This window comes from Rhinolophus ferrumequinum, chromosome 28 (genome assembly GCF_004115265.2).
Source record: "Rhinolophus ferrumequinum isolate MPI-CBG mRhiFer1 chromosome 28, mRhiFer1_v1.p, whole genome shotgun sequence".
Classification (NCBI taxonomy): Eukaryota; Metazoa; Chordata; class Mammalia; order Chiroptera; family Rhinolophidae; genus Rhinolophus; species Rhinolophus ferrumequinum.
In genome coordinates, this window is record NC_046311.1 from 8,682,047 (window position 1) to 8,697,456 (window position 15,410).

General features: G+C 38.9%; 1 protein-coding gene across 1 annotated transcript in view; it reads left to right on the forward strand.

The window, feature by feature from the left end:
- MCTP2 (multiple C2 and transmembrane domain containing 2) overlaps nucleotides 1-15,410 on the forward strand; it is a 170,478-nt gene that overhangs the window by 60,032 nt on the left and 95,036 nt on the right. The window contains exons 5-8 of the mRNA XM_033100384.1: nucleotides 3,904-4,046; nucleotides 4,848-4,924; nucleotides 5,448-5,559; nucleotides 9,747-9,782. Coding sequence (XP_032956275.1) covers nucleotides 3,904-4,046; nucleotides 4,848-4,924; nucleotides 5,448-5,559; nucleotides 9,747-9,782 — 368 coding nt within the window. The remainder of the gene's footprint in view (nucleotides 1-3,903; nucleotides 4,047-4,847; nucleotides 4,925-5,447; nucleotides 5,560-9,746; nucleotides 9,783-15,410) is intronic.

Genomic DNA, 15,410 nt, shown 5'->3' on the forward strand with positions numbered 1-15,410 from the left:
ATATTAATAGATGGTGGTAATTTTCTCCCTCCATCCCTTCCTTTGTTCCTTTCTTTTTCTTTTTCTTTTTTTAGTGCATCTTGACTTTCTACTTTTTCTAACATGGCAATGAGTGGATGGGAGTGCAAATTTGGCAGATTTTGGAAGAACAATTTGACTATGTCTGTCTGAACCAGAAAAGGCACATGTTAATTTGCCCAGCAGTTCTGCTGTTAAAAATTTCTTTTGAATGTAATCACTTATAAACCCCAAAATAGTCATACGTGGATGCTTATTGTAGTATTGTTTGTAGTAGTAAAAAAAAAAAAAATTGGAAATGATGTAAATGTCCATTGTTTGGTTACTAGTTACATAAGACACAACAACACAATGATAATTTCTGCAATTGATTTAAAAAAACTCCCAAACTGGTGAATCTGTATTGCTGATATGAACAGAACTCCAAGGTACCTTAATTGTGAAAGAATGAAGTTCAGGGTATATAATATGATTAAATTTGAGTTAGGAACAATTCTTGTATTTTTTTTTTCCCTGTAAAGTACCCAAGAAACTGGTACATTACAGGTCTGGAGATGAGGAAAAGTATAAGGTCGACGCTTTACTTTTTATTCCATACCTTTCAGAGTTGGGTGCACGTCTTAACATTTGTTACAATATTAAAAAGAGAATAGGAAAAAACAGAAGCACCCTGTATTTCTTACAGAACAAAAACTAAACTCCTCATTTTGTTATTTTTAGGGCACTTTGGTCTCTGACTCAAACCTGCCTTTTAAACTTTACTTCTCATTATATCTTTCCCCTTCATTTCGGGATACATTGAGATGCTTGCTTGGCACTGTACAAATCGAATTGCTTTGATCTCCTTCCCCTGCCACCCTTCCCATGCCAGTCCCTTCTGCTGAAATGACCTCCATCCTTCTCTGCAGGATCAGATCCACCCACGTTTCAACTCCCATCTCTATTTCAGCCTCCACTGCTAACCCCAGCTTACGAATCTCCCCGGCCTGTGACCTAGCGTCTCTCCCAAGTTCAGTTCTATTTGGACACTTACCTACCTCTTGTGTTGTATTTATAGTAAGCCTACTGTTCATCAGGTGCAGAATACAAGGGTCTGAGGTTAATCGTCCTTTGTAATCTCCCCGCCCCCCCACCCCTCCGCCATAGTGCTTATTCCTGAGCCAAGCGCTGATGTCACTTGTACAAGTCGGTGGCACGTGAGCAGGCCCGACAGGTACGAGTCAGGGAGACTTGACAGTCCATGGTGTCACCGAGCAGGAGCAGAAATCAAGACTGTCACACAGGTTGTCAGGCATGTAGACTGGTGCAGCATTTTTGGAGGACCGGTAAATGGCTGTTAGTCTCTCTCAGCACACGTAGGACCACGGTGTGTGTGGGACGGAGCAGGAAACTCGGGCCACGGCTGCTGAACGCCTGGATATTCTAAATTTGAGATTGTGTCGCTCCATGAGGTCCACATGGCAGAATTGGTGGCACCCCAGGATGGAGGAGCCCCAGCCTGGAGGCACCAGTGGGGGATTTGGGGGGGCTAGCTTGATTCTCCTCCCGAAGCCCCACCCTACCCCTCTATTACGAGGAGCCTCATTGTTCATGAAGCTCCCAGGAAAAAAAAGGTTAAAGTCCACCCATTGAGGTGTCGTCATCTCGTCATGTGTATAATCTGGGAGTTGCGTTTCTGAGCAGCCGACCCCTTTTCAGAACCTGCCTAGTTGAGATGTCACATCCCTGACAGTGAGGCACTTAGGCTCGGAGAGAAAAACCACACTGTGCTCCCCTGCTTTCTCAAATTTTCCCTAACAATTAATGCCCCACTAACTTGACACCCTCTTTCCTTGTTTGGCTTTGTAAACCCCGGTCCCTTTTTCTATTAATTCCAGACATTAATATTTTCTTTCACGCAACTGCCGCCATTCACCCGTGAAACAGTTTGAACATTATGTAGCTGTCAAGATGCCTGGGGATTACCCAGTATGCTTTGCCTGTGAGAAAGTGACACCACCGAGGCCTAGTTTTGAGATGTTTATTTTGAGAGTACGCTGACAGGCATGAAGCCCTGATCCCAGAGTGGCAATTTCATTTAATTAAAGGGCTCTTTTTATTATAGTTTTCCCTCCATTTTATATATATATATATATATATGTATCAGAATGATTGTTAAAGTCTGACTTGCCAGAGGTGTTCTCTTGTACTATAAAAGGAGGGTGGTGGGCAGATTCCTCATTCACTAGTGACCATTCAATGTATTCATTCTGTATTCTCCCACTCAGAACCACCACTTAACGTGGGATGCGTGTGTGTGCGTGCACGCGTGGGTACAAGTTTAAAATAAAACTGCTGGGCTTCTGCCCCTGTGTTGCCAAACTTAAAATGGGAGACTTGAGTGCATGCACCTATATGTGTGCATTTGTAGTTTAAGTTCTTTGTTTTAAAGTTAGTATAGCCTTGTGACACTGAAAGACGAACTTCTCAAACTTGTTTCTTGGTTCATCAATTAAGACTCTGTCAACAACGCATATTATCTTCTTCCCTAGTGACTTTGCGTTAAAATCTCTGGGAAGTGTATTGCTTTCATTTTCCGTAGTTTTTAGTTCTGCAGCTAAATAGAAACATAAAAGGGGGCTGGAAAAAAATAAAAGGTTGATGTCGTGATGGGTGTTAACAATTTGGTAAATGTCTGTGATGGAGTCGCCTAATTAATTTTTGACCTAATATTCTTAGACTCTATTGGCTTGACTTTAATATCAGGAATTTAAGTCACTACATGTACAGGAGCCCCTGTTGGGCACTGTCCAAGTCATCTGAGGCAAATCAGTGACCAAAACAGACTATTGGTCTTTGTGCATTCATTCATAATTCTGTGTTTCCCAATTAATTATAACACCATCTTTTTCTTTCCTTCTAGCATTATCGGCTGGCCTTCATTTATTCCCTTGTGGATTATTTATTCCTTTGCGCTTTTTTTATTCGTCACTCACTAGGTATTCATGAACAAGTGTGTCCCAGTCGTTGTTACGTGTCCCACGTATGATGGCACACTTGCATGCATGTAACACACATGCACAACGCATAATCCATGTATTATACTTGCAGACATTTTTTTCCCCCCTCCATTGATCTGAAAAGTGTGGAGGAGGGCCCGTCATCAGCCCTTTTTTCTGCTCGGGACATCATGGCTGGAGGGACATTATTCATTTCTTTTGGCATCCGTTTCAAAGCTCCCTGGTAGGAGCTGCAGGTCAGGGGTGTCACCCCAGGCCAGCTGAGGGCCTGGCTGATGCAGCATTCAGCTGGCCGGGGTGAAACAATGTTCTCTGCTTCACTGCAGGTGCGAGAGGCAGCAAAGAATGGCAACTTTGTCCATTTAATCTCTGTGCCCCCCTCCCCAGTTCCAGTCTTCATCCCCTCACCCCATCTTTTGAGCCAGTGGTTCCAGAGATTGATTTATTTATTGTGATTATATTCTGAAGTACAGGATTCTGTTGAGTCAGCCATCTGGCCAAACGTTTGGAAAAAAAAACGATTTCTTTCCCTTTTCACTGACTCACTGCTATTCTTAAAGGGCGGGGACTTCTCCCCAGGACTCCTGACATCGTTGGGTAGTGTAGTGATGACATGCCCACAATGAAACAAAACAGAAAACGCTCAAGGAGCCCGTTTATATTCTACCACCGAAGGCAACAAAAGAATTTGCCCCAAATTATTTCATTTCTGTCTCCTTTCCACCTCTGGGTCCTGCCATCTCTGCACAGGGAGAGATTTGTTCTGGGTGTAACGCGTGAAATGCTTTGAGCCTGGAGAGTGTGGACAGCATCTTGACTTAATGGAGAGCCTAGGCTTTCACGTATATTTGAAAAAAATCTGTCTTGCTCTCTTTTCTCTTTTAAGGCACAAGTGATCCCTACGTGAAATTTAAGCTGAATGGGAAGACTCTGTACAAAAGTAAAGTCATATATAAGAACTTGAACCCGGTTTGGGATGAAATAGTTGTATTGCCTATACAAAGCCTTGATCAAAAGCTACGTGTAAAGGTAATGACAGATGGTTTTCACACCTGCTCTTTTATTAAAAAAGCGTTTCTTCCTCGGCATCTTTGCCCTCTTAGAAGTGAACCACCCCAAATTAATTCTTTTATTTTTTCCTAAGCACCGGTTTACACATAATTAGTATGGAAAGGACTCTTTGTACCCTCTGTGGAAACTGTACATTTTTTTTTCAGATTGATGATAAGCATTTTACAGAAAAATCAGAGTGACAATAGTATCTCTATTGATTGTATTTAAACTTACTGAATGTGGAAGAATTATTACTGCTAGTGCAGTAGCACCGAGTACTGAAGTCTTTCTCATTAGGAATATCTTTATACTTAATAGAGCTTTAAGTTACCGGTTGTAAGCATCAATTGCTCTAACATCTGGGTGAAAACTGCATGAATTGAGTGCAGGATGGGATTGTTATAGAATATTTAGCAAATTTCTATTTAATTGGCAGACCTGCTCACTGTGGAAAATACCAAATTTTAATGAGAGACCATTTAAACTATAGAGAGCGGGCCATCGTGCATAACATTTTAATGCATGTGAATCCTGCCTTAGAAGTATTTTTTCTGCTGTTGTTTTGGCTGTGACGGGCCAAGTGGGGCAAGTTGGAATAATTTTGTTCCCTCCATCGGCTTTGGCTAAATTCCTCTTTAACTGTACTGTGCAAATTATGTTAATATATAGAGGACTGAATGCAAAATCCCCAGCCTAGTACCTTTATTAATCATTTGATAAACTCTGTTGGTTTACCACCGAATTAATGTGTGTTCCTGCCCTCCTCCTTCTTTGAAGGTATATGATCGAGATTTAACTACGTCTGATTTCATGGGCTCTGCATTTATCATTCTCAGTGATCTTGAACTTAACAGGTATTGTATTTTTACCTTCTAACTGTTAATGAATTTAGAGGGAACTCAAGATAATGTTAAATGGCATTTATTTAGACCAAATGACCAAAAAAAAAAAAAATCCAAATAAGTGTGTTTTAAAAATGTAAGTTTTTCTAGTTTTATTTTTCTAGCTCCCAAATGTACTAGTCAGATATTAAATCCTCCATAATGTATTATAAAATGTGTATTGAATTTTGCACTTCTGTTTGTTAATATTCAGGTTCATTAACCTACCTAACTTAAAATTAAAACAAGTATTTAAATTTCATTTGGGGCGTAAGGGAGAAGAATCAGTTAACTAACTGTTGTATTAGGCAGTGCCAAGCAATTTCTCTACCCTGAAGATGGTAGGTTTATTTTCCTCGAATTGGTGCTTTTTAAACTTGTGTCTAACCCTTATTCAGAGCTGGTAGGCTTTTACGATAAATTCCGGAGGCATTCATTATAAGACTACAGAGTTCTGCAATACCTGGTACTGTTATTTGTTGTTTTTCGCTTGTAGAATGACTGAACACATTTTAAAATTGGAAGATCCGAACAGTTTAGAAGATGACATGGGAGTGATTGTGTTAAATTTGAACTTAGTAGTAAAGCAGGGTGATTTCAAGAGACATGTAAGTGTGTTTGTTTTGTTTGTTTGTTTGTTTTTAAATCTTAAATTGCAATTGTCCTTTGATTACTGGGCTAGCAGATGACTGATGTTTTTGTAACTGTGTTTTTTTTTGGGGGGGAACGACAAATAATTTTTTAGAGACTTAAAGAACCTATTTGTGGTTATAGGTTCTGAGTATATGTATATATACATCCTCTCTTTTACATCATTGGGAAGAAAAATCTATCCAGGCATTCTGTCTGTTTTGGCTAGAAATGTGGATAGTATTGCTATTCTTAAAATGTATATGCTACTCATTAGGCTTGCTTGTAACAGATCATCTGAAATATAATTTTACTAAGTGTTAAGGTTTCCATTTACAGTTTTCTTAGGTGCCAGATGACTTGGGCATTATTCAGTTATGAAAAAGCAGCTCCCAGGATTTAATGATGGCATGGTACATTATTAAGGCGATCCGTATCATTTTGCAGCATTTCAGTTTCTTGTTTTTTTCTTTTAGCTCCCAGGTTCTCTTTTGAGAGTACTTTTTGGAAATTGCAAACTTTAAAGTTCTCTGGTCTATTATACGGAAATTTCTAGTGAATGCATTACCTACTGACAATTTCTGTAATACAAGCAAAGCACTGCATTTTGGGATTGATATGGCTGGGACTCTTCATGACTCAATATGTGACTACAAATCATAAGCATATTTTCTATGCCGAGATTATACCTTGGAATTCCAAGAACTGAAATCAGAACAAAAAGTACCTCTGACTGTAACTTATTTGAAAGGTATTTTAAAACCCAGCTAAAATACTTACATGAAAAAAAGACTAAGATGTGTTCAAATGTAGCATGTTGATATTCTGGCAAGAAAAGCTGAAGCCTGTTTGCAAATTAGGCCTCCAATAATACTCTTGAATTGAGTCAGTGGGGTCGATGAGGAAAATATCCTTCATTTTGACATCACCTTGCTTGTAGTTGTAATTTACTTTCATGATGAAAATCAGGACTGATTTGCTAGTAAACTCATCGAAAATGGCTTAAAAAAGTAGGAAAACTGCACTGTGACTTTTCAGTTGCCCGAGGGTCAACTAAATAGTTGCTGTTTTTAATTCAGTATCTTTATTTATGAGAATTTGCTTGACAATAATTGAAAAACAAAACCCAAAAAAACTCCATTTTAACCCCCAAGTGGCACTGTTGATATTTGAGACACTTGTAAAGCTGATATTTTGATGTTGAAATATCTTAAATTGCTGTTGAAAATAAATTTATTTTTTTATCAAACGTAAAGAAGAAGGGATTTTTCTCCAGCTTCCCTTAGTCTTGGCAGTATTACCACTGGAATTAATATCAATGTGAACAGTAGGTGACTGGTTACTCAAGCTGGATGCCAGGTTAAAATAGCATGCAATGTGAAGAAGTGTCATTTGTCACATGGCTGAGCAATTGCCAGCTGAAATGTTCTAATAACTTCTTATATATTTGTTTGTGAAGTTTGTTAAGTTGGATGATTTCCCCATGAAAATAGTCGCCTATTTAAGCTGCATAGTAGCTCCACATTTATTTGCCTTGTGAATTTTTTCCGTAGTATATTGGGTTATGTTTAGCCGTCATTCTGACACTTGAGATATATGTCAATATTGCAAACACTTGGAGTTTTAAAGTAATGCTCTCTTAGTTAAAATTTAGTTCAGATTGCAGAGCAATTACTGTTAGATGCAGGTTGAGTTTGCCTTTGTAAAACATCTCAAAGAATATCTTTTCAGAGTCCTAAAAGTGGCCACACTTGTCATCTTATTTACTTTGGCTCTTTTCTCCTGAGTTCCCACCTCCTGTTTTTGAGAGTTTGTCAGACTGTATATCTGCTTGCTCATGCACTCATTTTCTTTGTTCTTTGCTTGTTTGGCAGAAGTCTAGTGTACTATGTATTTATTTTATATATATATATATAATATATTAAAATATATATATACTTATATAAAAATATATACATACTTATATATATATGAAATATATATGTATATATACTTGTGTGGAGATTATAATATAGAAAACCCTGCCTACTCTCATTTGTTCCAATCGGTAGTTTTATTTTTCTGTTTATATACTTGATTAAAGTGTACCTTAGCGAGGATAATTTATCCTGGGTTGTGGGTGATGTGATTCAACATACAGTACATATCAGGGACCTTCTGGACGTAGTAGATATCAGAATACGTTTGTTTATTTAAATTGAGTTTAAGTGAATATTTAAAGACATTCTTATATTGGGTTTTTAAATGGGAATAACTAATACTCGAGACTGAAGACAATAGTTTATCGATTGGGAATAATTTGTAAATTTTCATTTTAATTAAAAGTCTGATGGAGAGATTTCAGTTTAAATTCTCAGTTGCGTACCCATATTTCTTCTCGTCATTATTGAGGCAATCTTTATTGCTTTAGAACAAAGCTGGCTAAAATCTTAACATGTGTAACATGTCTGTGAATTCGCTTCATGTCCAGGAATTTAAGTGTCCACGGGCATGGTAGAGTTAGAAGGTAAGGCAGTGGCTGGAAGGCAGACACACCTGAAATCTGTTTTTATTTATTTAAATATATATATATATATATATATATATATATATATATATATATATATATATATATATATATATTTTGGGGGGGTGGCAAAAAGAGGATTGTAGTTAGAATTATGGGCTCTGTTATCAGACTGCCTGGGTTTGAATCCCAGCCCCAATATTTTCTAGTTTTGAGAAGTTAAGTGATCAGGGCAAATTCAAAGGGTCTCCTAACCCTCTCAGGTACAATTTCCTCATCTGTGAAATGGGGATGAAAAAGGTTATCTACTTCACAGAATTGTGAAGAACGAGAGAATCAACCATAGAGCTTGGCATGGAGTAGGTACTTGATATAGGGGCAGCTGTTCATATTATAGTAAGCAGACAGTAACAGTCATTTTCCGTTAATTTCCATATCTTTATTTATCTTCTATGATTGTTGTAAAAAAAATCAAATGAATTATATCAAAAGACCCTAATAGCCTTGCATATCTATACGATGGTAATTAACTTTGGTGTTTGTTTTGGGTAAAAATACTTGTCAATATGTTGTTGGGATAATACAAAAAGAACTGGTTCTAATATCCAGATTGCAGTGCTTGCAACTCCGTGTGATGTGCTGAATGTTGAACTCGCAGTATCACCAGCTGACGAACTTTTAACGGAGAATATTTTCTAGTCATTCCTGTACCAATGTTTCTAGTCGCTGGTTAGTGGCATGTAAGCGGATTTTCCCCAAAGACTATTTATCTTCTGGTTTCTCATTTCTTGGGAAGACGAATTGGCACAGTAGATAGGTTATTTGCCTAAAGGTATTTTTTTCCTTAAGCATAATAGTAAATGTGGTCTGCTCAATTAGATTCATAATTGAGTGGTAATTTCCCAAATTTATCCGAGTTTTAACATCTAGTTAGCTGGTTAACTAGCCAGAGTAGAGCTTCGCAGTGCTGGATGGTGACAGGAGTAATGAGAGGATTTTAATTGTAGATGAAATTCAGCTGCCTTACCATGACAAATGAGAGATCAGAAGAGAACAGTAGTTAAGTTACTTGCAGTTCAGAAAATTTTTCCTTCCCTCCCTCAGTGCTGTATTGGCCTATTTTTCTCAATTGTGCAAGAATGACTCAGATTTTCCCCTCCTATTATTTAGAATATTGACATTTAATCGGGGGGAGGGTCAATGGAATTATTTTGCTAGTATCTAAACCTATGGAAACCTAAGTGTGAACTAACGTTGTCCATGAATTTCGTAAATTTTTTCATAATACCATCTGAATATTTCAAGTAGGAAAAATCTGCCTTTCCACTTTGTTTTCAGAGGTAAAATGATCATGTTTTAAGGCATTTAAAAACATAAACGGACGTCTAAGGACTGAGCAATATTTGTATGTCCTTGTATTTTCACTGTTGAAAATTCTGTGAGAGAAGAATGTAACACAACCACAGGAAAGTGATTTTTCTGTTTTGAACTGCTTTCTTGCCCAAACATGTTTTCTCTGTAACCTCCAAACTTGCGAATTCGTCGTTTGAATGTAGTCTGCACCATCTAACTAATCTAAGGATGTAATTAATTTGTTAATGATTCTATTTCTCTCTTTCATTTTGCCATGTTTCACCATACCATGGACACAAACCTTAGCGTTGGTCAAATCGGAAGCGGTTAAGTGTCAACAAGGTAAATAGAGCTGTTTTTTTCCTTAATATCATTTGGTGAAATGTTCATCTTTGTAGCAAACACAAATGTATATATGATTGATATTACCCACCCTTTTACATGTAGCAGTATTCTTTTCCTCTGGCTGTTCCCCCCTTTAAAATTTCATTTAATAAGGGCCTAGCCAGATGTTTGAACGTACATTGTTTTAGTGGTGACATTTTATATGTGCCGGCCATGTTAGAATGTTACACTTCATTAAGCTTAGATTATGTAGAATGTAGTGCAGTTAGATTTAATCCTTTCGGAAATTACTGACCATTAGATGGAAACTAGCTGTGCTGTTATAGGGACAATGAAAAGACTAATTGAAAGGAATATGTGGTAAGTTTTCTAAATACATTTTGTTTCTTTAAAAAAAAGCCATTTATTACTTTTTTGGGGGTGGTGGGAGGTGAGTTTCTTTAAATATTTCTTCATGAAGCACCAGTGATTTTCACGTTGTTAGTATTTTTTCTAAGCAATTCTACACTGCTGCCTAATTTGTAAAAAAGGTAGGAATGCATTATTGATGATCAGGCTATTAAATTAGCACAGTGTAACTGAAGTGACTAAATGTAAAAATTAATGTAAAAATACACAAACAAAACTTTTTTAAAAAATTATAATTTAGTCACTCAGCTACTTTGTAAAGGGAAACAACCAACGTGGTGATGGCAGTGGTGAGTGTGTGTGTGTGTGTATGGGGGCAAGGGATGTGACGAATCTTTGTTTATGCATTTATTTAAACACACATCTGTGCACAGATATATGCCAACTCTAATTTCTGACCTTACTGTGCTTCAGTTGTTTACTTCTCTGTAAAATAAGGAGATTAAAACAAAGAGTTTGTGTGTGTGTGTGTGTGTGTGTGTGAGAGAGAGAGAGAGAGAGAGAGAGAGAGAGAGAGAGAGAGAGAGAGAGATTGATTGATTTGTAACCTGACGGGTTACTAGTCGGTTAGGAAGAAAGGCAAACTTTCCAACCTTGTCTTTTAAAATTCAAAGCAATCGAAGTTCTGACTCTTCCTAAAATGTGTATCCTTTTGCATTTTGAACGTTTTAAAAACAACTCTGATATGGTGTTTTGTTATCTTACCCATTCACTTGGTTTCCAAAACTCTGGTTCTTTTTAGAATTACAATTAAGAGACAATAAATAGTACAGTGAAGCTATCTCAAAAACCCTTGCAACTTTTGTCTTATTCCTTTATAGTCACTAGAGGGTAGAAGAACATCATTTCTTGCCACAGAAGGGAACCCAGCTCTCGCTCTCCTATATTAAGAGTTTCTGTAACCATCCGAAGCAGTCAAGTTTCCCAGCATGCTTTGGTGAATCCTGACAAAGCAGTATTTTCTCCTTTATTGATTCTGCTGCAGCACTAAAACACTGGTACTGTACATCAATAACCATCTTTAGTTAGGGAGCTCTGGCCTGTGGAAGAGCACTGGCAGTTTGTGGAAGAACATAAAGGCTAGAAAGAAAAATTGTGAGCTTGGGGAATATCGTAGTCTGGGGAAGACAGGAGAGGTTATGGAAGAATGGCCAAAGGAACGGAGAGGGAGAGAAAAAATGTTGACGGCCTGGATAAAGATATCGAAAATATGAAAGGAACAGAGGATCCCAGAGAGCAGTGTTTATGTCTATATTGCAGAGTGTCTCTTACCACTGAGTTGCTGTCTTCTTTTTTCCCTATCGTGGTACTTTCTAGAATTTTGACTTCAGTGCACTGGGCTCAGAGACTTAACAAATGACCAAACCTTATACCTACGTTTAATAAAACCTTAGATGAATAGGGCTCATTGAAAGCTATTTATAATCTTATATTATGTGAGAGATGCAGTTTATACATTGGTGAAGAATTTCACTTGTTAGGTTCTTTGGTACCTCTCATTTGGCTCATGAAAATGAGTCCCATGGAAAATCCTGTACATGCTGTGAGTAGTCCTCTATAAAAGCTGTTGAAATACCCTCATCAACTATCTGGAGATTCGTAAACTATAAGCTTCTTTTTTTAGGGTTTTCATATTATATTTAAAAACCAAGTAGCAGAAATTTGACATAAAGAAGATTATTACTTAGCTATGAGTATCTAAAATTTTACTAGTCCGAAGTACTACCGTGTTTCCCCGAAAATAAGACCGGGTCTTATATTAATTTTTGCTCCAAAAGACGCATTAGGGCTTATGTTCAGGGGATGTCATCCTGAAAAATCCTGCTAGGGCTCATTTTCTGGTTAGGTCTTATTTTCAGGGAAACATGGTACGTTAATTGTCAAATGCCACTGGTTTTTTCACCTCAATCATATTCTCATAATAACTTGATTTAGGTAATTGTTTCTTAAAGCTATAAGTTTATAATTTTGCATCATCTGAAGGAGCCCAGAGTAGCAGTCTTTTTAGACTCTCATCTAATCTGTTTTCTTACTACACCGACCTTGATTTTAAATATAGGAAATGTGGAGAGATTGCCTTCAAATATGGGTTTAGGTTTCATCCAAAAGCCTTTGTTTACTTTTGTGACGAGCATTTCAAAAAGAGAATTGAGAATTTAATTTAATAGGGCCTGAATCAGGTAACTAGTTCTTTTTGGTTATTTACCATGTATATGTATACAATTTTTGCTGTGAATAGATATGTTTCCAATCCTTCTCTCTTGAATGTATATAATAGTACTAGAGATAGAAAGTTAACACAAGTTACTTCTTTTACATCAGGTAGTCTAATGGGAAAAATGCATTGATAAATGGAATTGAGGAATCACCCATTGTATTCAGAAATCTGGACACACACACACACACACACACACACACCTGTTATTATCTGAGCCTTTATAGGTGCTGTGGATGAGGATATACCCCTTTAGTTTTGGACTTCATTTACTTTCGATTAATTTGCGCTCGGATAAACATGTTTTCTAACATAGCCCCTCTTTTGACCCACCGTTTTATGCAGTTATGTATCAGTGATCCAAAGTAAGAGACATGACCTATCTAAGGTAAGACATATGTCCTATACTAGTGTAACTTTTTTTTTTTTTTTCTGTATGAAATTAGTTGACTAGTGGTGCCAATTTTTGGCCTGTTTGGCTTCATATCCTTTTATTTCTTTTCATCTCTGTTGTTGCAGAGGTTGATCTCTGCAGGGTACATTTTCAAGGTCCCCCTGTCAGCTGGCCTGCAGCTGGCTTTGTACAATGAGAGGAATTGTCAGGACACTAGCAGACGGGAGAGGGGAAAAGCTGGGTGTGTCTCCCCTTTCCCTCTGTTTCACGTGGTGTCTCAGACATGGGCTGCATTTCGCATCTTCCATTAGCCAGACCTGCTTTGGTTTCGGCTTAAACCAGGCGACCTTTATTTACTCTTGGTATTTACTGACCTTGGTATTTACTCTTTCTGTCTCAGTCGCCCAGAAGTCATCGAACTTCAGCTTACGAGCCAAATCCAGCCCTACGTCTGTTTTTGCAAATAAAGTTTTATTGGAACACAGCACACCCATTTGTGTATACATTGTCTCTGGCTGATAGTAGTTGGAACAGAGCCCCAATGGCCTGCAAGCGTGAGTGTTCCCTGTCTGACCTTTATAGAAAAAGCTGCTCTCCCCTGCCCTAGCTTGAGAGCTTTAGACACATCCTCCTGTTGTGTCTTACATTATCTCTGTATTCTCTGTTTGCTTTCTCAGCAATTCCATCACCTGTGACAACGGTTCTCTGCCTTATGTACCCTCTGTTTTCAATACCTGTAACACTTTTCTTTTCCTGTTGGATTCCAATATGCAATGTAGGGGCTAAGCCCTTGTTTTTGGCTTTTGTGTGTGTGTGTGTGGGGGGGCACTTTTTAAGTGTGCTTTCTTAGTGAGAATCATGAAGTACTTGGTGAGAATTCTCCATGAATTTAGGTCCTTCCCTCCCCGTCTCTTCCCCCCTTTCCACTTTTTCCCGTATTCCTTTTGTTCTGTCTGTCCCTCTGTTTCTATCCCTGATGTTTAGGTCGTAGGGCAGGCAGACTGCCTCTCAGAGGAACGGGATTGGTAACAATGCTGCGCTTTATTGGGATGGTCCTGAACCCCGAGACTGTCCTGTGATGTGGACCGGCACCCCCTTTCTCTGCTTGTTTTTCCACTTTGGCTTTTGAAAGTCTGCCCACCTCAGACTCACTCATCCCACGGTAGATGAGTTGGGTCCTTGGATATTTCGTAGCTCGTGCTCTCTCGCCGTGGGGTGACGTGGCACCTCTTGTCAGTCCTGACCCCCCCTCCTGGATATGCTTCTGTCCCTGGGCTGGGATTCTATGGGTTAGCTGCGTGGGCACGTGAGTGAAACCTAGGACATCTCAGCAAATTATTGGGTGCTTTTGCCTTGGACTCAGTCGTACAGGCGGACACTGTCAATTCTGCTTCTGAACACTTGGCGAAGACAGGTTCACGTACGACCTCCTTGCAGGTTTAAGAACTTGGCAGACAGTATGTTTAGAGGCGCTGCTGTTTTGCTGAGAACTTGGACTCTGGTGGCTGGCAAAGCGTGGTTTTAACACATTTAGCTCCCAGCAGGGATCTTGCCACAAAGCTAGTTTAATGTAGGAGAGCTTAAATTGAAAGAGGACTGTCAAAGAACTTGGAGGGAATGCCCTCTGTCCCTGCTCCTCTTTCTCTAGATTGAACTCACGTCCCTTATTTGTGTGTCGGTGCAGGAAGCAGTGTAAGCAAGAGGCTTTTTTAAAAAAAAATTTCCACTGCGAAATATTGGGGAACAATGTGTTTTTCCAGGACCCATCAGCTCCAAGTCAAGTTGTTGCCCTTCAATCTAATTGTGGAGGGTGCAGCTCACTGGCCCGTGTGGGAATCGAACCGGCGACCTGGGTGTTATGAGCACTGCGCTCTAATCACTGAGCAATCCGGCCTCCCAGGAGCCTTTTGCAAGTAGTCTGTTTGAAGAACTGAAGGGAGGATACTGTGCCTGAAACACTGTTCCAATTAATAGAAGACTATTTATTTGTTGTGTTCCTTTTTCATTTACAAAGATTCTGAAATGCCTTCCCCCCATAGAAACACCTTTTACTTTTTTATTCTCTTGGTTGAACTCAAAGGACTGAAGAACTGTCTACCCAAAACAGCCATGCATGTCTCTGTGTCTATATACCTGTATATCTGTCTATCTACCTACGGATCTCATCTTATCTACCTAATTTATTTGTCTGTCTGTCTACATATCTGTCCTATCTATCTATCTATCTATCTATCTATCTATCTATCTATCTATCTGTCTATCTGTGTGAAACTGCACAGGCCCACTGCTGACTCTCGTAACCCCAGTGCTTCTGCCTTGTTATGAAGTCCAGGCCAGCATTACCCTGGGCACAGTGACCTCTAGAGACTTCCCCATCTCTGGAGGCCTCTGCCAGGCCCAGGGAAGGCCCTGAATCTGTTGGCACTCTCAAACCCTCTGTGTGTGTTCCGGCCAGAAGAGCAGAGCCACTGCCTTCTTCATCTTTTCATCAAATCTCTTCTCTCAGTGACATTAGAATCACGTTTGGCCAGAGACTTCTCACTGAGCACATAGTATCTTGGTAGGAATACTGTCCTGGGGATTCAAAGATAAATACGATTTGGCCATC